Source organism: Otolemur garnettii, unplaced genomic scaffold, assembly GCF_000181295.1.
Source record: "Otolemur garnettii isolate 467f Iridium unplaced genomic scaffold, OtoGar3 scaffold00004, whole genome shotgun sequence".
Lineage (NCBI taxonomy): Eukaryota > Metazoa > Chordata > Mammalia > Primates > Galagidae > Otolemur > Otolemur garnettii.
In genome coordinates, this window is record NW_003852399.1 from 31275785 (window position 1) to 31299448 (window position 23664).

The 23664-nt window shown below is 42.5% G+C and overlaps 1 protein-coding gene across 2 annotated transcripts; it reads left to right on the plus strand.

Moving 5' to 3' along the window:
• Positions 1 to 1058: 1058 nt before the first annotated feature.
• TP53INP1 (tumor protein p53 inducible nuclear protein 1) lies at positions 1059 to 20992 on the plus strand. Of its 2 annotated transcripts, XM_012810616.2 has the most exons (5): positions 1059 to 1312; positions 8762 to 9019; positions 9604 to 9961; positions 15057 to 15094; positions 16185 to 20992. In XM_012810616.2, the coding sequence occupies exons 2-4, from the start codon at positions 8908 to 8910 to the stop codon at positions 15076 to 15078; spliced, it is 492 nt and encodes a 163-aa protein (XP_012666070.1). In that variant the 5' UTR covers positions 1059 to 1312; positions 8762 to 8907; the 3' UTR covers positions 15079 to 15094; positions 16185 to 20992. The 2 variants fall into 2 exon arrangements, with proteins under 2 accessions (XP_012666070.1, XP_003782518.1); XM_003782470.3 differs by lacking the exon at positions 15057 to 15094.
• The last annotated feature ends 2672 nt before the right edge of the window (positions 20993 to 23664 follow it).

Below are 23664 nucleotides of genomic sequence, written 5' to 3' on the forward strand. Positions count from 1 at the left end.
GGTCTCAGGATTCTGGTGAGGTTCAGAATCTGAGGGTCTTTCAATTGTATGATAGACCTTGAAGGTCTCCATAAATTTCGCCCTGGGTCAGAAAATCACAGTCCAGTCCAAATAGAATGCACATGAGAGCTGATGTGCAGCAACATGACTCCCTTGCCTTTGCCAGACAGTTAATCTACCTATATACGTACAGCTTTGGCTTGGAAAACAATTTCAAGTCCACTGTCTCATTTCCTTCTCTCTATAAATAACTTAGTGAGTAGGCAGGCCCCTGTGAATGCTCCCCCTTTGCACATATGTAAACAGAACAGAGGTCATAAGCTCCTGGTGTCACACCAGAGCAGAACTGCACAGCCTGGGGAGTTAGCACTCTCCTAACTCTTCTTCACACAGGGTTCTTCTTGCCTGCTTGGCAGAGCGCCCTCGAGGTTCCTGGCCCACGGGAAGCATGCCTCAACTCCCTCTGTCCATTCTCATAGCTGATAGGGCTTGGCGTCTGGTAAAAAGGGGGATTGAGTGGGCCGCTATCTCCTATACCAGGAGCCCAGACAGACCATTCTCAAGAAGGCCCAGTGTCTCTACTACACCCTGTCTACGGGTTTTCTCCTACACCGGCCAGAATAAGACTCTTGAAGGAGTTAGCCCATCTCTCCCGGTTTCCTTATTTTTCTCTTACAGAACAGGAAAAAATGTTGTGTTCCCAGGGCCCCAAACTCTTGACTCCTCACAACCAAAGGGGCCACTGAGGACAGGCAGGCTCCTCTTTCTGCTCTGCCCGCAGCCCGCCAGTTCTTCCCCACTCTCTTCCCTCCCACCAGGCTTCCGCTGGCTCCCACTTCTGGGGGCCCCTGCGCCCCCTATTCTCCTGCGTCCCTGCCCTTCCGCTCGCCCCTGGGCTCCCGGCTTTTGTTGCCCGGGCTTGTTTCTGACTTGAGAGCGTCGCCGGGCTTGGCGCCAGGTCACGTGCGTTAGTGACAACCTCTCCCAGGGCGGCCCCGGGGCGCCCGCGCCGCCGATTGGTGGGGCCGGGCCTGGCGCGGCCCCGGGGCGGGGCGGCCGGGCTCGACGGCGGGCGGAGCGGCCGATCAGCTGTTCCGAGCGCTGCACAACAACAAAAGGACCTGGACGGGCCGGCCTGCGCGCAGCGACAGGAGGGCCGGAGCTGCTCCGTGCCTGCCGTCCGGGGACCCGAGCGAGCGCAGCCCGTCCCGGCCGCCGCTACCTCAGCAGCCCCGCGCCAGTGCGCGCCTCCCGCTGCGGAGCCCGGGGGTCGCTTCCTTCGCCTCGCGTCCCCGCTGCCGCTCGGGCCCACGTAAGTGCGGGCGGGCGGGCGTCCAGGGCCGCCTCGCCGCCCACCCGGGTCCCCGAGACCGGCGGGTCCGGCCGCGCGCCCTGCCCTCGGGGCGCCGGACCGTGCGCTCTCGAGCTTCGCGCTGCTTTTACGTGTCGCCGCCGCCGCCGAGCGGGCCACCCCGTCGGCAGATCCGCGGCCCAGGGTGCGGCGGCGGCGGCGGCGGCGCGACACGGGCCCTGCCGAGCCCCGGCTGATCCCCGGCTCTGGGCGGCGGTTGGGTGTTTGGTTTCTGCCTCCTCCCCCGAGCGTGGCCTGTTTTCTTGGCCGCGGCGGGACCTCCTTTTTCTCCTCCTCCTCACTCCCCTCCACTCCTCCTCCTGCCCTCGGCCGTTGGATGGGGCTGCCGGCTGAGGACTCGGCGCGAGGCCCCCGTCTCCTGGAGGAGAGCCCGCGGCCACCGCCCGCCCGGACGCGTCGCTCCAAGGCAGCGGCGTCCCGGCTCTCTGCCTGGTGCCTCGCCCCGCGCCCCATGCGCCCCCCGCCCCCTCTGCTCGCCCTCCCAGCACAGGGTCGCGCGCGGTAGCGCAGGAGGCTCTGGGGCTGCGCAGACCCTGCTCCGTTACCCAGCGACGGCCGCTCCCTGAGTGACCGCCTGTCAGTTGCCTGTTCCTTGACCCGACTCGATCTTCCACATCACTGTTTGAGACTGCACTTGTGGAAAGAACACTTTCCTTTCCCGTTATATTTTAAATCGAAATCATTTTGATCACTTGCGCTTATTGAGCGCTTTAGCATCGCCATCCACATACATAATACTATGTTTAGGGCTTTGATCAGTATCCCAATTAATTCTCAGCATAACCCAATGAAGTAGGCTTAGTTATTTTATAGGTAGAAAACCAGAGTTACAGAGAAATTAAGCAACTTACTCAAGGCCACCCAGCCAATTGAAGAGAAATGGTGTTTTAAATTTCAAAGTTGCCGATGAATTTTAAATGGAAATTCTTTGTTTTATTGCATTTCCTGATTATGTCTGTTCGATGTGTTAACCCCAATTTAGAGTAAATTAAGAAAGAGTTTCTTTACACCTGTAACTCCTAAGAATTTGAACATCCTTGGCTAAAAGCTTCTGAATATAGCAGCTTTGGTAAGGGGGGGAAATGTGACTCTTGGGGTCACTGAACCAGAGGTCATTATGAATGCCCCAAGATCCTGAGGTCACTAGCTTGGTAATTGAAAGACATTTTTCATTTTCACATGGGAAAACATTGGAAAGCTTTTGATTTTAAGTCGCAGTCACTATAATTCTGAACTGGCAGCATACTTTCCAAAGGCTGCTGCCTGGAACCAGGACCTTACTCATTTCTGTGACCAAGGTCTCTTGTTTTCTCTCCTGTCTTTTGTTCTTTTCTGCAGTTGCTCCCTCCTGTGTCTCTCGGGAATGGCCTGCTTTCAAAATTCAAGGTTAACAGGCTAAGAACTACCACTTACTGCAGTCTTTGTCCACTGTCATTCAGCCTTCAGGGCAGGCAGTAGTGGGTCCCTGGGGGAACAACCTTCCTTGTGAACTAGTTGAATAGACTGGGTAGAAGTGGACCAAACAAAGACAACTTTCTTGGCTTGGTTTTTCTGCAGTTCAAAATTGATTTTAAATTACTTGAATCAGCTTACTTTCTTTTTTAAGTAATAGGAGAAGGTGGGACATACCGAGATGATTTTGAGGCAGCTTTTCAGTGTAGTGTTTGGCCACCCGATAGTGCTGAAGCTGTCAGGGAGCCAGAGCGGTACACATATTTAGAAGTCAGATCATCAAAGTTGTGGGATTTTTTTTTTTTTTTTAATTTAAAAATGTTTTCTGGAGCCGCCTGCTGGCAGCTAAAACCAACTGAAAGGCGTTGTTTTCTCAGATTCTTAGAACAGGAGTTGAGGCCGGGAGCCTGAAAGATCATGTGCAGGGAAGAGCAAGGGACTGGAATTAGGTGGATTTGTGCTGTAGTGCCAGCCCCACCCGACTAGCTCTGTCACTTTTGAGCAAGTTACTTAATTTCTCAGCCTCATTTTCCTTATCAGGAAAATAGGAAGAATAAGTACCTCAAGGTCCTGTCACATATAAGAAGCAATCAATATACATACAATAGCTTTAATTATTATATAGACATTCTGTGGATAAAGAAACTGAGACCCAATGACGCTAAACAACTGTTCACAGTCTCCCAGTGAGCTTGGAAGAAACTTGTAGTTAATATTTACCGAGTGCTTGCTATTCTAAGAGATACACACTTAATCCTCACGTTGGCACTGCAAAGTTAGTATTACAACCATCATTCCCATGTTAAGGTTGAGAATACAGGCACCAAGATGTTACTAAATATTCTGGATTTACCTGGGTTGCCAGTAGCAGAGCCAAGATTTCAAACAGAGCAGGCTAACCCCAGCACTGGTCTTAAGGTACCACAACATATGGCCTCTTGGTGGGCTACCTATATTTAAGAAAAGAAAATAAATTATAAGATCTTCAAACTAGCATCTCCTTTTCTAAATCCTGAAACCAGACTGCTCTTTCCACTGAGTATGGGAAAAGAGCCTCCTTTCTCTGCTCACTAAGCATCTCTACTTATGTAATAATGCGGAAAAAACATTGATACTAAAATGTTAAGTAGCAAAAACAAGGTCCAAAATTGTGCATTCGCTAGACTACAGCTATGACCAAAAGAAACTTAACAATAGAAGAAAAAGAAGAAAATGCACCAATATGCCAATATTGATTACAACAAGGAATGGAATACTACCGATTTTCCTTATTTATTTTTTAAACTTTTATAATGTAGTTTTGTCCACTTAATAATGAAAAAGACATAATTTATTTTTGAAAGGGAAGAGATAGAGGTATTTTTGAGTCAAGCAGAACAGGGACAAGTCTGCCTTCTTAAGTACTTGGGCCCACTTTGTTACTTCTCCCCATTAGGGAGACTGCTAGGCCCATTTTGGCTACAACTGAATGCTTCCAGGTGCCTCACAGAACAGCAGCACTACCCCACGTATCCTTTGCCTCTACCTCATTGCCAAATTCCAGAGCTGTATTTGTAAATTTGTCCTCTTAGGACACATGCTTTCTCTGGAATTTTCATTTTACTTTCATCATTGCCCTAGAGTTGTGATTATTAAAGCCAGTGACCATGTGGGAAGGAGAGAAGTTTGAAGCTCTTTGCTTTGCCTTTTAGCTCCACATAAAACCAGTCCCATGGAGAACCTCCATCTCTGGGCAGGAGCTAAGGTTGAGAGTGGCAGGAACAGTCTAGGTCATCTGTAGAGGAATAGGCCATTAAGATTTTAGGGATATTTTTCTGGAACAGCCCTGTCCAAGAGAAGCATATAATGTGAGTCACGTGCATATTTAATTTTCTTGTGGCCACATTATAAAAGAAAAACAGATAAATTTAATTAGTATATTTTATTATGTAAAAATTACTTGTTTCAACATGCAATCAATATAAAAATTATTAATGAGATATTTTACATTCTTTGGGGTGGGGTTGTAAGTTTTTGAACTACATTCCAGTGTGTTCTCTACACATATAGCACATCTTCAGATACAAAATCTTTGTCCTATATTCAAGTGTTGCAAAATTTACACATTAAAAAGTAGATTCACACACCCTAACTATTCCAAACATGCTTGAAAATTTTCCAAACATTGACTCAATTATGAACTTTTAAATTTAAATGGATTAAAATTAAATAAAATTAAAAATTCAGTTTGTCAGTCACACTAGTCACATCACAAGTGTTCTTTCTGTCATGAGCCTGGTGGCTACCTCATCAGACAATTTTAGTAAATGGTGGGAGATCTATTCAGCAGCTCCTTGTCTTTTGTGACACCTAAAGAAATCAGGGTCCAAGGAACTTTACATAGTTAGACGAACCTCACTTCATTGTGCTTGAAGTTTGTGGAAAAAGGGAGTAAAGAGGCAATCCAATACAATTTCCCCATTTTTCTGATGGTGAGACTGAGGCTCAGAAAGGCAAATTGTTAGCTCTAGCCCCCTGTGGAAGAATCAGAGGCAGAATTCTCTGCTCATGCCCCAACCACTGCTCCTTCCTCCTCTTCCCAAGGACTCCATTCTGTGTGCCCTTCCCACAGGGTGACAACAGGCGTGGCATGCAAATACCAGCAGGGACACAGGTGAGATGAAGGATGAGCTCTTCTCTCTCCTGTCTGGGCTTTTGAAGACTCCGCCCACTCAGTTTGGTTGTCCTTGCAGAGACATGAGTGATCTGGAGGCAACCTCTGACATCAGGAGATTAAAAGAGCACTGACTTATGCTGCTCCTGAGAAAGCTCCTCTAGAGGAAGCCTTTCCTATAGCAGAGTTGTGTATATTCCAGGTGTAAGCTGCCTCCATTACATGGATTTGCAGCTATGGCTAGAGAAGCCACACACAGAGTCATAGGGGGAGACAAGGTGCCCATCCAGGATGAGCAAGGGTTCCCCTGTGGCAGGCGTCCTCAAACTACAGCCCGTGGGCCATATGCAGCCTACCTAGGACGTTTATCTGGCCCGCCAAGTGTTTTTGCCACCGCTGCCTGTCCTGCTTAGCAGCCAACTCTTCCTGTGGCCCACAGTCCGGCCCTCCTGCAGTCTGAGGGACAGTGGACTGGCTCCCTGTTTAAAAAGTTTGAGGACCCCTGCTCTGTGGGGTTCTCTCTCCCTAACCCATGGCACTGGCTGCTTAGTGGATGCAGGACCAGAGGCCAGCAGGATTGTGCTCTAGAGAATTAGGATGATTCTCTCAACAGGCTCAGCAGACACAGAATTGTGTTGGGGGTCAGTATCTGCCTCCATAATTTAAGAGAAATGGGGAAAAGATTTTGAAAATATCTTTTTCCTTCCTTGCTTGTATCCTTCAAAACTTTTATTTATATCAGGCCTTGCCATAGCTCATCTTCTGGGATATAACTGTCATACCACAGTGGGTCAAGCAAACTAACTATACAATCCACTCTTCCAATTTCTCTTACATATAACATAAACTGAGTTTAAGTCTCTTACTAGAGCTTTAGCCTTCATGATTTGGCCATCTTGCCTTCCAGAGGTTGCAGGAAGGCTAGTTATGCAAGTGACACTTCCTGTTTACCCACTTTTAATAATTAATGACTGAGGATGAACTGTGACCACAAAAGTGTTCTAATGTCATCTGAAAAGTTTCATTCTGGTAGCAGTGTGCCAAACAATTGTAGCAGTCCAGTTCACATGCTAAGATTGAACCAGAAGTCTCCTTGCTACAAACCCAGCTACTTCTAGAGCTTAAGGTTGTTTAAAAGTGAACTGTCAGGAGCCTGAAGTTGTGCAGTCAAGGCTGATGCTTGTGATGAAAAGTATTGCTTAGTGAGGTGCTTTTCATCAGCCCCGGGTGATCTCATCCACTCTTACAGGTTTTTTGCCCCCTTTGTGTCAGCAGCTCCCAGATCTGTGCTCACTCAGTCCCGATGCTCTTTCAGTGTCTGCTAGACTGCTCCAGCTGCATCATCTTGCACATTGCCCAAATTCTAAATGACTCCAATCTGTGCTTCCTTCAGTGTACATTTCTATACCCCTGAAAGGTCCCAGCATCCACTGAGTTAGCCAAGCCAGAAACCTGGATCTTCATTTTTAATTTTGGTTTGCAAGACCCTGCAGGATCTGGTTCCCGCTTAGCTCCCCAGCTTGTACCCAGAGCCCTCCATCTGAACCTTGAGTGGTATTCCAGGTAGCTTTTCTCATCTTCTTACTTCCATGGTGTTCCTTCTCCTCCTCCTTCCATTCCTGACCTTCACAACCACTCAACACTAAAGTCTCTCATCACAGGAGTCTGCTCAGGTAATTTGGGGGACACCTGGCACTACCACTCCCCTAGCACACATCACCCTGGGTGGTTACATCTGCTGATGAGAGGGCCTGGTTCACAGCGCTGTCCCTGTTCACAGCTGGGCACTGTGGCTGATGCACAAAAGGTGCTCAGTAAATGCGTATGGAGTAGCTGGCCTCTGCTGAGGACTTTATGTCATGTACCTTGCTAAGCCCATTCCCTCCACTGTCTCATTTAACAAGAGCAGGGTCAAGGAGACTGTCTAAGATGTCATTTTGACAAAGTCCCAGAGAGACAAGAAGTTGGTTTAAATTAGGATGAGAGTTATAGAGGGAAGTAGGCAGATTTGAGCTGCCTGTGAAGCTGGAGTCAATGGGATTTGCTGTTAGATTAGATGAGAGGTTAATGGGAGACTAAAGTGAGTCAAGGGTGATTGGGTACAGTGGCTCACACCTATAATCCCAGCAATCTGGGAGGCTAAGGCTGGAGGATTACATGAGGCCAGGAGTTCAAGACCTGCCTAGGCAATGTAGTAGGACCCTGTCTGTATAAAAAATTAGAAAAATTAGTCAGGCATGGTGGTGCATGCCTATAGTGCCAGTTCCTCTGGAGGCTGGGATGGGATGATCACTTGAACCAAGGAGGTGGAGGCTGCAATGAGCTATGATTATGCCACTGTATTCCAGCCTGGGCAGCAGAGTGAGACTTCATCTCTTAAAAAAAAAAAAAAAAAAAAAAGGTCAAGGGTAACTGCTAAGTTTTTAGTCTGAATAATTGGTGACTGCTGCTCCTTACTGAGGAGATGAAGGTTAATATGTATGAATAAGTTTGTGGGAAAGAGGGAAAAAGTTATTTTTGGTATGTGTTCTGTTTGATATACCTATCAGGTAACCAGGTAGAAAAGGATAGATAAATCTAGAACTTTGGAATAAGATCAAGCAAGGCTGAAATTCCTTATTTAGAGCTTACTAGAACTCCCTGAGGTAGGAACTGTTGTCACTGAAGCTGTGTAACTTCCTAACCCACATAGTGAGGGAGCAGCTGAGCCTGGGATTTGAAAACAGGCTCACTAACTCCAGCACCTACTTGCTGAGCCATCTCACAGGAATAGTGTTTCCAGGTGTAGGTGCTGCCAAGCTCAGTCCTCTATAGTTCAGAGTATGCTGTCCTTGTAGATTTTAAATGCAATTAAAATGTGCTTATTATAGCCATATACAAGAATACAGAACAGAAGGGAAAACAAGCCAGGTCAAGGTGAGGCCCTGGCTTCAGGGTCATTACCGGGCATTGTTGCTGGGTCCATGTGAAGACTTCAGTTGAGTATCATTCAGCAAGAGTGTTAATACCTAATTTTTGCTCATCTACTTAAAAGAGAAACTGCCGTTTGAAATACGTCATTCACATAGATAATAAAAAAGAACCAACTGTTTCCCTTCTATTTCACATTTTAAGATATTTACATGTTGTACTTCTTGTTTTTAACTCCTATAGAAAGAAATACCTATAGAATATAGGCTGAGGCATATGCTTTCTTCTAAGAGTATGTGTGTGTGTTCTTGTACTTAACAATATACATATATATAAATAATTTAAAATGACCTCCTTTTTCTCTTTTATTTTAGGGATAATGACTCTTCTTATTGTTCACCTAAGTTAAATAAGCAACTTGTGCACTTTAATCTCCTGCCAGTACCTTCTGGCCAACTGAAGACATTTTGGAATCTCAGCTATAAAGACAGCCAGCCAAAGTCTTAATCTTGCCTTAACAATGTTCCAGAGGCTGAATAAAATGTTTGTGGGTGAAGTCAATACTTCTTCCAACCAAGCACCAGAATTTAGTGAAAAAGAAGATGATGAATGGATTCTTGTTGACTTTATAGGTAAGGTACACTTTGGTTAATTTTCTAGTAAAAGTGGAAAATCTTGTTTCTCCGTTTTTGCATAAGTAAACCAGTAACTGAAGGTTTTTAAGCCTTAAAAGTAAATAAGAATTTGTCTAAAAAAAAAAATATTGCAGGAAACATCCTGTGCCAGATAGTCAGTGAAACTGACGTCAGACTTTCCAGTTTTGCAACTCTTATAGCCTGATCAAATCAGAAGCACTTTAATGGGAAACCCTCATATGAGACAAGCAGTAACTCCTACGACTCCTTATATGTTTATTTAGCAGAGTAGAAACAGTCCCAAAACCATTCCTGCAAAGCCAATGTAATCTCTCCCGTCCAGTGACACCAGACACACACACAGTGCTCAGAAATTATTTTACAGTCATTATGAGTGAACATAAATGGTTTTGTTTCTGAACTAAAAGAAAGAATGTGAGCATCATCTAACAGTATCATCTCTTTCTTCTCTGTGCTGTGAATTTGATGCGTGGCTATACGATGACTACGCCTTGTGTTGCTAATCCTCCCATGGGGCTCTTCAACAACACCCGTGGACTGCACTGTGAACTGCCATCTAGATACTTGCACTGGCTTCTCAGCAGAAGAGGAAGAAGACGAGGACATCAGTGAAGAGTCCCCTACTGAGCACCCTTCAGTCTTCTCCTGTTTACCTGCATCTCTTGAATGCTTGGCTGATACAAGTGATTCCTGCTTCCTCCAGTTTGAGTCCTGTCCAATGGAGGAGAGCTGGTTTATCACCCCTCCCCCGTGTTTTACTGCAGGTGAATTAACCACTATCAAAGTGGAAACGAGTCCTATGGAAAACCTTCTCATCGAACATCCCAGCATGTCTGTGTATGCTGTGCATAACTCCTGCCCTGGTCTGAGTGAGGCCAGCTGCGGGACTGATGAACTTCATAACCCAAGTAGTCCCAGGTACGTTGCAAGTATTTTACTCTCTCCAGAGACAGTGTGCTGAGCATGCATTTTATTTATTTCTACTACAGTTCAAGGCAAGTTCTTAGCAGATGCAAAAGTAATTTTGTTAGGGATTTATAAAAGCCCATGCATAGTACACGAAGTGATCAATATTATAAAAACACATGGTTCATTTTAGACTTTTTTTAAGTTAATCTTCCTCAGAGTGATTGAAAAAATAAGTAAATAAAAAGTTGGTTGTGATGCAGCCACAGTTACAGAATAAAGAACTATCTTATTTGTAAAATTCTGCTTCTGAATGGAAATAAAAGACTAGCATTTCTGCTAAGTATCTTAGAATATAACTCTGACACTCTATAATAGACTAGATTATTTAGGGTACCAAATTCAACTAGAATACTGTATCTTAAAATAAAACTTTCTTTCTTCCCAATGTCCTTAGCTGAGTCACATCAAATGATGCCTAACCTTGAAGACCATGTCTGAGAATATAGGAATAACAAACTCAGTTTTCTACTCTCACAACACAGTCACACAATACTGTTGACACCAGATATGTGGGGTTCCCCCCTCACGCCAAACAAGCAGTTTTCTAGTAGCACACCCTCTGCATGTCCTCTAATTCAGTTCTGACACTGTCTACCTAGAGATGGTGTTGGATCCCTCAGGCTGAGGGCTCAGTCCCCAGTACTGCCCTCTACTTCTCATGCCACCTGCAAGCCCTAAGTTGTTTAACGTGTGCCTATAGATCAGGGTTCCCATGCCCCCATCCTTGGGTAATTAATGAGCTAGAGCAGCTCACAGAACTCCAGAGAAATGCTTCCTCTATTTACTGGTTTACTATAAAGGTTGTTAAAAAGGAAACAAGTGAAGAGATGCATAGGACAGGGCATGTGGGAAGGGGTCCAGTGCTTTCATGCCTTCTCCAGGCACACACACCCCCCCCCGCCCCGGACCTGTAGGTGTTCAGCTATCTGCAAGTTCCCCAAATCTAACATTTTGGGGGTTTTATGGAAGCTTCATTACATAGATGTGATTGATTAAATCATTGGCCACTAGTGATCAGCTTCACCTTCAGGCCCTCTCTCCTTCCTGGGAGGTTGGGATGCTGAAAGTCCCAACCCTGTAATCCTGCCTTGGGCCTTCAGGTGGCCAGATCCCATCCTGAGGCTGCCTGCCATCAGGTAATCATTAGTGTACAAAAGATACTCTCCACTTTGGAGATTCTAAGGATTTTAGAATTTGTATGCCAGGAGACTGAGGAAGACCAAATATGTTATTTCACAATACCATAGCCTACCCCCAGTCTTTGGACTTGGGTCCCTTACAACAAAAGGATATGTAGGCTTGGCACTCATAGCTCAGTGGTTAGGGTGCTGGCCACATACACCAGGGCTGGTGGGTTCGAACCCACCCCAGGCCTACTAAACAACAATGACAACTGCAAAAAAAGAATAGCCAGGTGTTGTGGTGGGCACCTATAGTTCCAGCTCCTTGGGAGGCTGAGGCAAGAGAATTGCTTAAGCCCAAGAGTTAGAGGTTGCTATGAGCTGTGATGCCACGGCACCCTACCAAAGGTAACATAGTAAGACTTGTTCTCAAAAAGAAAAAAAAAGGGATATATAACTCAAAAGATTCTGGCACAACACTAGAATCCCATTCAGTCATTGTTATTCATCCAGTCCATTGTCATATTGCATGGATACATCTCCCAGGGCCACTCAAGTTTCCAGACTTCATTGATCTTGTCAGGTTCCAAAAGCAGGAATGGGCTTGGCAAACATACAGTATTGTTTGTTCCCTTTCATGCATTTGGTATAACTGAACTTAGAGACAATGTCATCTCTTGCTCTGAGCCTCTTTTGAGGTGCTAATGTATTAGATTTCTCTCTATTCGTAGCCCATTTATTCATTCCTTCATCCTCCTATTTGCATCCAAACTTTTACACCTTTGGAAGGGGCATTAGGTTTAGCCACCGTGCTGGTCTAGATTGTAGGCAGCAATACTAACTAGTCCAAGTACCCCCTCCTGAGCCCACTCCCATTCAGAGCAGGTAAGGCTACACAGGTGCAGAATAGGGGGGCATCTTTACCACCAAGCAGGATAGCTGCATCTTCCACCTTGTAAGCAAAGCCCCATCCAGAGTCAGGGCCTATTCCTGTTAAGACCCATTTGTGGTCATTAATCTCAACTTGCCAGCTATGCTCAGGGCTTTCCCAGAGAATGTACCCCATAACCATCAGCTGTCTCTTTTGCTGGCCCTCTCACATTAGTTATGTGTCTCGAGTCAGCCCATCTCTGCACTGCGGCAGTACCCCATATCCACATCCACTCATTTCATGGACCCAGATGGCTACCTCAAGGGAGCACACAGGGACATATCCGCTTTCAGTTCTAGTCACCTTCTGAACCTGGAAGGGGCTCGTCTGATGGCCATGTCCTACTTTATTCACCTCTGACATAACCATAGAGGTGCACCCCATCCCTTTAAAAGGTCAGGTTTTCATTGCCCTTCTGCCTGATGGTGTGGCCAGGCCATTGGCCATGCCCATGAGTCAGTAAAAACCCAAACACAGGGGCTTTTAGCACTGCTCAATTCTTCTGTTACCACTAGGAAAGCAGCACACAATTCATCCCACTGCACGCCTGTGCTTCTACCTTTGTGGATCAGAGTGGCGTCCTCTCAAATAGGATGTTATCTGTTCATCTTGGAACTGCCATGTGCATACCAAGCACGTCCTCATCGTTCAGTTTAGAGCTGTTTATAGGTCACTGTCCCAATGACGGGATCCAGCAGCTCCTCAAATAGTGCCAGAGTCAATCTTAGAGCAAAAGAGGATCCCAGCTTGTATCTCCTCCTCTCAGTCCCTGGGGAACATTCTCCTGGGCAGCACTACTGTCCCTATTAGGGTGTTTCTCTGATATCACCCAAGACATCATGTGTATTTCAGGCTTCAAGGTCATTTTTCGTCTTTCAGTCATAGGAGTAGCTTCAGTTACTGTCCCATAGCAAGGTAGTGATACCCCTCCGGTGGAAATTTCCTAGTCCAAAGTCCTAGTAGTCATTGAGAGATGCTCACAGGCTTTTGTCATAAGTGCCAGTTTTTACATTCCACATGGGACTAACAGAGAATTTGTTTCTACCTGCACTCCAGTTTTGCAGTTTTGATTCTGCACTGTGTGGGCGTGGGCAGTCTTACTGGTTCCCATTTAACATTTCCAGTGCATTTACATGCCTTTGGTTTTATGGTACCAGGTAAAGAGGAACATCCCTCAGGCAGATACTGTATTTATTCCCATAAAATATTTAGGTAAAGGAAATACAGCTTCTTTACATAGAGACTGTTAACATTGACCTTTAGGTTTTTATATTTTAATATAACTGTAGCCTGAGTCAGGGCTTCTCCAAGGAATCTTGGTGTAACAGTGGACGGGGCTCCCATACCAGAATTTCTCTTTACCACCTCCTGGCCATTTTAGCTGCTTGTGCACATGAGGCCTTGTGTGTCCTCAGCAAAGGGTAGAACAGAGGGACCCCTTGCCTATTTGTCAATCTTTGTCTTGATTAACCTGCCTATTGCCCCAAATATTGTTGCTCAGCTTTCTCAGTGTAATCTCTACCTTCCAGATTTTTAGGTTTCTGCAAATTTATAGATATTCTGTGGCCTTTATCCAGGGAATATATCTAAGATTGCCCCCTCCCACTAAAATAAAGCCTATTACCTGGTTAATTAGCTCAAAGTCCAGCTATTCTATCATATACTTTAGTGGAATGTTCCCTGTGGTAGCGAGATATTCTGAAAATGTTAGCACTAACTTAATTCTTTCTCTTGGATCAAGAGTCCAGGTGAGTTCAGAACCTTTGGAGCAGTTCAGAATATTTCTGTTGTTAATGTCATCCAAATGGCCACTTTTTGGATTGTCTGGGCTCTGACTCTACTGAGTAAACCACTGTATATATCTTCTGCTACTTCCTGTTTTCCAAATATAAACAAAGCCCAGACAGCCCATTAATTTGTTAACTTTACCAGAGTTTACTGCACTCTCAGGTCTTAGTATTGTAGATGATATTTTATGAGGTTAAACATATTTTATTTTGCTTGTACCAAACTGAAAAACAACTTTCTTATATGGCTACATGTTGGCAGTCTACATACTGAGAAATGTAACTTTAACTGGCACTTTATTTAGTGCTATAAATTTATTAAGAGGCATTTCAGGCATTCCAGTAAAAACTTAAAATACAGCTTTTTGGGCTGGGAATGGTGGCTCGTGCCTATAATCCCAGCACTTTGGGAGGCTGGGGGCTGGTCTTGAACTCTTGGTCTCAAGTGATCCTCCCTGCCTCAGCTTCCCAAATTGCTAGGACAATTAAGTGCATAACATGGTACCCAGGCATTTTTACCTGTCTGTTTCTCTAGTATTTCACCTAGTTTGCCAATCTGGGACCAGGTGCTACATCTGGCTGTTGTCTGTTTGCAATTTGGATGCAGTGAGAATGGGTTTTTTGTACCTTGTTTTTGAATTCATATATTAAAACATAGAATAGCTAAATATGTACTTCCAATATATAAAGGATCAAAAGAACACAAAGCATTTCATATGAATTCTTTTTGCACATATTATAGTTTTATAATAGTAACTAAAACTTTAACATCCTTATTTTTAGATTCAAAATTCTTGTATGAAAGGCCTGCTAAATCAATATAGATATCAGGTGTTACCAGAATTAGGAGGCTAGATACATAGTAAGCATCTGTGTTTTCTGAGCAAAAAGTAATCTTATCTTTTAGAAGTTAAATTGTTTCCATCCTGTCTATCCTTGGAAATAATATGTAAAGCACATAAAAGTAAGGTGCTTTGTGATTAGAATAGTCTTTGGAGTATGTACTTTATTGCATTTTAGCCTTTATAAGTATTGTTTGTGAAGGTTTATATGCTATCATAACCTTAAATTAATATTTTTGCCTTTAGTAACACACAGTAAACCAGTTTTAATAAAAAAAAAGTTGACCACGTCCTAATAGTAAAACTAAAATAACATTTTAAATCATACTAGTGATTTAATAGTTCGCCATTTAACATTTGTAGGGCCAGGAAAAGCTGCTTATAGGACTCTCGGGCACAGAGTAAGTACACTCATTTTAAGACTGTGTGATAAGTTATCAGTCTGCACAGGGAGGCTAAGGACCCGCACGCTGGCCTCTTAAAAACCACTTTCTGTATATTAGTTTCTTAATGTGACCACTTTAATTCTTTTTAAAATAAATATTTACATATATAAAGATAATGTTTTCCTCATGTGATTTTAGGCAGAGTATATAACTGCCTTTTCTCTTCATGTTATGTATTAACATAGTTTAGATCAATCCTGCTTGAATAGCTTTTTGTAGAGAAAGTATATAATAATCATATTGTGTGTAGCTGTATTTTAAGATTGTGTTCTTCAAAAATCTTGATAACATTGTCAAGTAAATGCCATTCCAAAATATGCCCTGTTATGATACAAATAAAAACTTAAGAGTTGTCTCTACAATTAGCCATAGCTTCTGACCTAGAAAAAATGATAAATGAGTAGAATTTCCTTATGCATATCTCTATGAAATAGAGATTTATAGTGTGCTTCTTAGAACATTTTACTTTTGACAGAAAATGTCTGTGAGGGTACCATTGGCATAATATTTTCTGATCAGTAAAATTTGGGAATCAAAATATTTTCCTTTTAAGATTACACTGAGAATTAAAGTATATATTTGCAAACCAGCAAATGTAGATATTCAATAAATGTTAGTTCCTCCCTCAGAAAAGTCTATAAAAATGTATGTACTTTGTACATTCACTCAAACTATAAAGCATATTTTTAGAATAGAGTCTGCTTAGTTAGCCATCTCTGGATTAAATGGCGTATTTCTATTAAAAGTTGGCTTCTCTTTTCCCACCGCTATCAGTGTGGTCACAAAACAATAAACTTGTCTGTCAGCCATGAGACACTAAGCTCCCGTCCAACCATAAACAAATTAGTATGTTGGGTGGCACCTGTGGCTCAAAGGAGTAGGGCACCAGCCCCATATGCCGGAGGTGGCCGGTTCAAATCCAGCCCCAGCCAAAAACTGCAACAACAACAACAAAAGTGTGGCAACTGAATTTCTAAGTAACGTTTTCAGTTTCATTACGAACATACTCTGTTATTTAATACATCCCTACTTATTTCTGTTTCAGAGTGGAAGCTCAGAATGAAATGGGGCAGCACATTCATTGCTATGTTGCAGCTCTTTCTGCTCACACAACTTTTCTGGATCAGCCCAAGAGCTTTCGCCCTTCCCAGTGGATAAAAGAACATAGTGAAAGACAGTCTCTTAACAGAAACAGTCTTCGTCGCCAAAATCTTACCAGGGATTGCCACTCTCGGCAAGTCAAGCACAATGGCTGGGTTGTTCATCAGCCCTGTCCACGTCAGTACAATTACTAAGAATTTCAAGTTGTATTGGTTGGTTTCTCTTGGTTTGTACATAAGTGTGTGGATGTGCGTATATGTACAATGAAAATATTGTCTCTTTACAGCCAACTGATGACCAATCACATAGTTTGATCAGTGTGTTTAGACACTATCTTGAAAACTAGATTTATATGCTGTGTATCACATAATGCCTTGCTCTTAACATTTACTTATTTGTAAATTTTTTCAGAATATTTTTCAAAACATATCAATACAGTGACAGTGTTTGGTGTTTGGGGATGTCTTTAAATCTATTAAGGTGTACATGAGTTAGCATTTTAAAGACATTGCTTCCCAAGTACAAGAATGGGCATCTTTCAGTTTCATCTTGTTTTATATTAATCAATCTTTTGAGCAAGCAAAAATTTTTTCTCAGGGTCAGCCATACACTTTATTGACCAGTACTTGATAATCTTTTCTGTATATAATGAATACATTTTTACACACTAACATGAGCATTAACAGGTGATAGTTGCCATGGATATTAATGGAATTATGGCTGGACTTTTTTTTGAAAGAAAACTTGATATATTTCTGTGTGTATGGTTTTTTTTCTTTTTTTTTTTTTTCAGATTAGTCATGCAGTTCATTTTGGAATTCAGGTACATTAAGCTTTAGTGAACAGTGCATTCAGAAATTCCAATGTGACTATGTGACATGGTACAGACATCACAGGTGTTGTGGACAAGAGCACTGTCCCATGTGCAGAGGGATTAAATTAGACCTGTGAAATTATATTTGGAAAAATTCATGTCTATAACTAAGCCACTAGTCCAGTATTTAAGTTGTTTCGATTTCTTCCTGCCATCTCTGCCCACTCCCCACCTCACATCAGCTATAAATTCAGAAGTACTTGCCCAGGAACTTGCGTGACTTCTTACTTACATCTGCCCACGGGAAAAGAGGCTTCAATTACAGTGAAAAATACTCTGTCCTGGAGCTTCTCCTGCCAAGTGGCAAGCAAGGGTGAGGGGGAACTCGTGGTAGTGTCTTTCATAGCTTCTACGGACAGAGTGACAGGTTGGCTTCCTTGACTTTCTATGTTTTGATTTAACTTCAGGCAAAATCTTTAACCACTCTGGCCTCTGGTTTCTTCTACCAACAAGGGAGTAGTGATACTTACCTCCCTCACAGAGTTGTTGTAAGGATTATATGCTGATTTGAAGTGGGGCTGTCCAGAACTGAACCTTGTAGGAAATTCCAAGGGCCTTTCTGTTAAATCTGGTGATGCTGTGAGGCTGAGGCAGTTTCTCTGCCACAGCTGTTCTTCACAGTGTTGGTGCTAATGAGGCCAGGGTGCAGGGTTCGATTCATAAGTAGGCCAGCGCAGAGAAAATCTCTTTCCTTACCTTTAGGCAGTCACTTCCTTTTTTAGCAGTTGTGATGGGTTTTGTTGAGCCATCCGCACTCTCACCAGTTTCCTCTGAAATTAAGTAATTATACATTTACAATCTGAAGCACTTTCTACCAACAGAGCTTATTTTTCCATCTTCTCTTCAGCCCTAATTAAATGAATACACATACACGTGTCTGTAAAGTATTTTCAAGGAAGAGAGCAGCAGTTAGTTATGTAAAGTATTATATTTTTCAATAACCCTGTAACAGCTTGATGCAGGGAATGCTGGGAGACTTTCAGGGAAGAGCTGTGCTCTTTTCTGGCCATTTGAAGTTGAAAAAGGTCAGATATGTTAGCTGGGTGGTGGTTCTGGATTATTCTTCCATTGGCTATGATGAATGCCAGGATGTCTCTTTAGAACAAGAATCTGGACTCCCCCTTTTCTCCTAATTGCCCCTCTGTTTTGATTTTCTCTTTATTTATTTGTTTTCTAAGTAGGGGCCAAGTCTGTAAAGTTTTGTCAAACTGAGTTAAAAGTTATTTTGTTACTATTTGTGTTTACCAGAGTTGGGAGATAAGGTAGAGCTTTCATGAAGGTGTGTATGTTTTACACCATGTCTGTTATAGGGCCATATGTCAGTAACTTGAAAATAGACCAGCTAAATGTCTTCAGGATGTAAGCCTCTGAATACATGGGGTCTCTTTTTCACATATTGCATGGAAGTTGTTAGTACCTCAAGAGATACAAAAGTTCAGCCATGAGAATTTGTTCGACAGCATGAACAGTTTTGTATATACAGCTGTGCAGTGGTCTTTGTTGTTTTTTTTTCCAGATTTCCTGATATTTCAAATGCATTCATATCTCTTAACAGTTATTGAATTTTTGTTCGCTTTATCTGGACCTAGCCTTTTATGCCTTGTACCTTGAAAACAAAAAATTTCAGTCACCAGGTTTGGATTACAACACCAGCTGTGATATACTGTGGTTTCTGTGTCAGTGTCTAAAGTTTCTAAAATTGGCACATGTAAGAATCAAAGAAAATGGTTATGTATTTCAGTGGAAGTTCTTGGTCATTCAAAGTTAGGCATCTACTGTGTGTAGGACACAAGGCCAATAATAACACAGAACATGTTGACCTGTTAAGTATTCTCTGAAACATGGCCAAAATGCATTTTATTATGATCTTATTAATATTTCTGTTATAAATATTAGTGGTTTACAGTGTGCTTTAGTGCATATTTCCTAAACATTCAAGCAGTGAGAAATAAGACCCCTTTGAGTTTAGTAGCTCTGACTGTTTCTAACCTGACACCAATATTACTTGGTGAAAGTCTGGAGTTCATGGTGCACCCACACAGTGCTTTGTGAACGCATTTCATTAGCTTTTATAATGCACCATGCTTCTCAAAGTCTTTGTTAATAAAATATTTTATAATATATATCCTACGTTTATTACTTTTTCCTCCTCAACCAGTTGAATTACGTACTGCACTGTACATCTGAAGATTAGAGCCATCCATTATTTATCTTCTGCGGCAATGCATTTCTATGGTTAGTTGGGTGGTGAATTTTTTGCAGAAAATGCAAAGTAATTAGATTTTTTACTTCCTACTGCAGATGCCCTTTTAATATTAATTTCCTGAACATTTTTCCAATTCCCATGCAAACCCTTCCTGTTTACATATATTCTCTGTTGTTAGTACTTTGATCCTAGGGAGAAGACAGTTTACCTACAACTTGAGAGTGCTGTTCAGCTTTGCCTGTTGTTTTTGCTTCTCTAATCTGTATAATACACTGGTTTGTCATCTGTGTCTTTGTTGAAATCTGAGTTTCTTTGCTATTTCTCTTCCTCTTCAAAGAAATATATTGTCTTTACATAGTCTTAAAAAAAAAAAGAGCAAGGAAGGGTATCTTTGTTATCGTCATTTTCTTTTTGAGTTGGAAACAAAAAAATGAAGGACTCCAGCTAGAGGGTAGACATTACATTAAAATAGACTAGTTTAAAAGTTTGAGTTTCCAAGTATTAGTTTTTGTTTTTAGACTTGGTTAAGAGACTGCTCCTTGTCCTAGGAGATACTAGTATATGTTTGCAATGTTACCTTAAAATTATCTTTTTATAAAACCTATAAATACTGGTTAAACTCTTTTTACAAGTTGGGCTTCTTTATCATGGATGGTTGCACTGCCATCAGCCATGCTGATACGTTATAAATGGCATCCCCGTGTACTTACTGTAATGCTTAAAATCTTACATAAAATGCTTTATTTAGAAAACCTATATAATACAATGGTGTCAGCCTTGCCAAGAACCAATTTCACTTGAAATTTGACACCCACTAAGGTGGTTCAGGGTGGAGCAAAAGGTACTGGAAAGCATAGAGATAAGGTTATCTTTTCTAATTTGCAACAGTATCCTTTATGTGGGAGGAAAAGTTACTGTTCAGAGGAAGGCAGCTTAAGTGGATAATGTTTTGTGTATCATTGAGAATTTTCTTTATGACATTTTTAAAAGTTGTATAATTGTTGAATGTCCAGTTTTGCTCTGTGTTTGCCTGAAGTTTTAATATTTGTTTTCTAGGTGGACTTCTAAAAACCAAACCAGTACCTGGGGAGGTTAGACGTGTGTGTTTTCAGGCTTGGCGTGTATGAGTGGTTTTGCTTGCTTCTCGGTTGTGTTTTCTTCCAGACGTTTTGAACTTTAATCAATAATTGTGTGTGTTATTTAAAAAAAAAAAAAAAGTGGCTTTTTTTTTCCTCCAGTAAAATTGTGAACACATTTTCTTTTCAATAGCAGGGTGTGAGGTATGGAAACTGCAGAGTATTGTAGATTGTACCATGTGCCTTTCTGAATGTGTTTCTGGACAAATTTTCTTTCAACTTGAAAACTCAAAAGGGACATTTGGTTCGGTTACATGTATACTGTATATCAATCTATGCATAAAATGGCAGCTTGTTTTCTTGAGCCACTGTCTAAATTTTTTTCTGTTTTTATAGAAATTTTTTATACTGATTGGTTCATAGATGGTCAGTTTTTTACACAGACTGAATACAGCACTTTGCCAAAAATAAGTGTAGCATTGCTTAAATGTTGTGTGTTAACACTTATTCTTTGTAATTGGGTTCCGTGGTGCATTTTGCACTGCCTGGAGTTATGGTTTTTAATCTGTCAGTAAATAAAATGTCCTTTAACTTCATATTTGTTGGATTCTTTTATCTTTATTGTCATTAGTTATAAAAGTTGAAAATACTTGCTATTTATTTTTTCTTGTCCAAAAGAGGTATTTAATGTGCACTTTAATTAAATACCTTCAGTGTATGTAAAATTAGTACATTAAGATTTGTTTACATAAGGGCTGTGTAAACAAGCCCCTGTGGCTCAGTGAGTAGGGCGCTGGCCCGATGTACCGAGGGTGGCGGGTTCATACCCAGCCCCGGCCAAACTGCAGCACAAAAAAATAGCTGGGCATTATGGCAGGCGCCTGTAGTCCCAGCTACTCGGGAGGCTGAGGCAAGAGAATCTCCTAAGCCCAAGAGCTGGAGGTTGCTGTGAGCTGTCATGCCACAGTACTCTACTGAGAGTGACAAAGTTAAGACTATCTCTTAAAAAAAATTTTTTTTGTTTAAATAAAATGAGTAATCTTTTAAGTGAACAGGAATTTGAGAGTAGCCCCCAACCAATACATTCCCCTCCAATCAATGTTATGTTAAAAAACAAATATAGAATTTATTACCCTGGTTTTAGCCTTAATAAGCTAGCTTGGTGAACCCAATAGGTCTTCTCCCACATAAATGGAGATACAATCTTATAGAAATGTTTTAGGATGACATGCCCTTCCCTGGTGCCATTAATGCCCCTATTGTGGAGCTCTAGTTTAAATAGGCCAATAAACACTCAGAAAACTTGAACAGGAAACCTAAAGAATAATTCCCATGTGAATGAATCCTTGGGGAAGATCAGCATTCTGGAACTGGAGCCTAATGCAGGATAGATCTTTATTATCTCTGAGCCTCTCAGCTGAGATGAAAAGATGGGGGTAGGGACTGGGGTCACTTTAAGATGAAAATAAGGTCGTGAAAGGTGACTTGAGAAGAGGCAGGTTAAAATGAAAGCCCCTAGTCTAGAATGGCATGGGAATGGCTGCTGCTGAGAAGTGTTTTCTAGGCCTACTTAAAAGATGACCAGAGTTCTAAGGAATATAGTACCTTGATCATGTTTCCAGGGCATGATTGCACAGTCTAAAAGTGGGGAGTCTAATGCAAAGTTCCCTCACAGGGAGGGCCATGTCAGGGATTCACAGTTTGCTATATAGCCTAAGATTAGCTCCTTTGCTTTGAATTTATACAGATGAGACGGTTATTCACTGTAGCACTGTCTGCTGTAAATGTGAAATTTGGGAACAACCAAAATGCTTATACGTAGAAGAATGGCTGAAAAGATTATGGCACATCCACACAATTCAGGCCCAGACAGTTTAAAAGCCTTATGAACTAATTTAGAGTGATTTCTGAAACACTCGAGTGAAAAGAGCAAAATGCAAAGAGTAAGCAATGCCTCATGTAATAAAGAAAGGAGTATAAGAAGACACATCAGCACTTAGGTACAAAACAGATGCAGAAGAATAAGCCAAAAATGAAACAGAATGGTTACTTACAGAGGGTGGGGTTTGGTGGGGGGGGGTTGTTTGTTTGTTTGAGACAGATTCTCAAGCTGTCGCCCTGGGGTAGAGTGCTGTAATGTCACAGCTCACAGCAATCTCAAACTCTAGGACTTAAGAGATTCTCTTGCCTCAGCCTCCCAAGTAGCTGGGACTACAGGCACCCACCACAACACCCAGCTATTTTTTGTTGCAGTTGTCATTGTTGTTCAGATGGCCCAGGCTGGGTTCGAACCCTCGGTGCAAGTGGCAAGCACCGTAACCACTGTGCTATAGGCTCCAAGCCCAAAGGGTGGTTTTTAAAGGGTTGGAGAGAAGAGACGAATTAGAATAGGTCCACAGGAATGAGGAGGGAACAGCATTCTCTGAGTATCCCTTTTTGTGTAGCTTTGGCTTTTAGAACCATAGTAATGCAGTCAACACTAGTTATGTTCCAACCATTCAACAGCTACCTGTGGCTGGTGGCTACCACACTGGACAGTGCAGAAAGAGAACGTTTCCATTATCTAGAAAGCTGTATCACACAGTTTTCTCTGGATCTGTCAACTGTTCACAGACCGTGTACAGCAGTCTTGACCATTACTTTGCTGTCTAACTTTTCCTCCCACTTTACCTGCTGAGAAACATTCAGGCTACTTCCTTCTTTTTTCATGGCCATGATCCTGCCTATTCAGCCTAGACCCCCATTCTGCACCATTTTGGCCATTCTCCTGGCCGCATGTCTAACTGAATCTTTTTTCTGACATGCCTGGTCTGCTAACCTCCAACCTCAAGTCAGTCTGAATAATGGACTTGTTTCTACTACACTTGAGCTGCCTAAGAACTACTGGAGGAAATTACACACTTGTGGGGTCAGAGCATGGGACCAGGAAGGTCTACAACAGGGGTCCTCAAACTTTTTAAACAGGAGGCCAGTTCACTGTCCCTCAGAACGTTGGAGGGCTGGACTGCAGGCCCCGGGACGAGTCGGCTGCTAAGCAGGACAGGCAGCGGCGGCAAAAACACCTGGCGGGTGGATAAATATCCTCGGCAGGCCAACAGGCCGTAGTTTGAGGACACCTGGTCTACAAGCTCAGGTGCTGCGGCTCACAGGGCCTTTTGTGTGCAAACTGTCAACTCTACACAGTTTCTGTTATCTACTCTCCAAGACGCCCCAGTGCTTATCAAATTTTCAAATGCAAACAAATCATCTGAGGGATCAATTATGCACA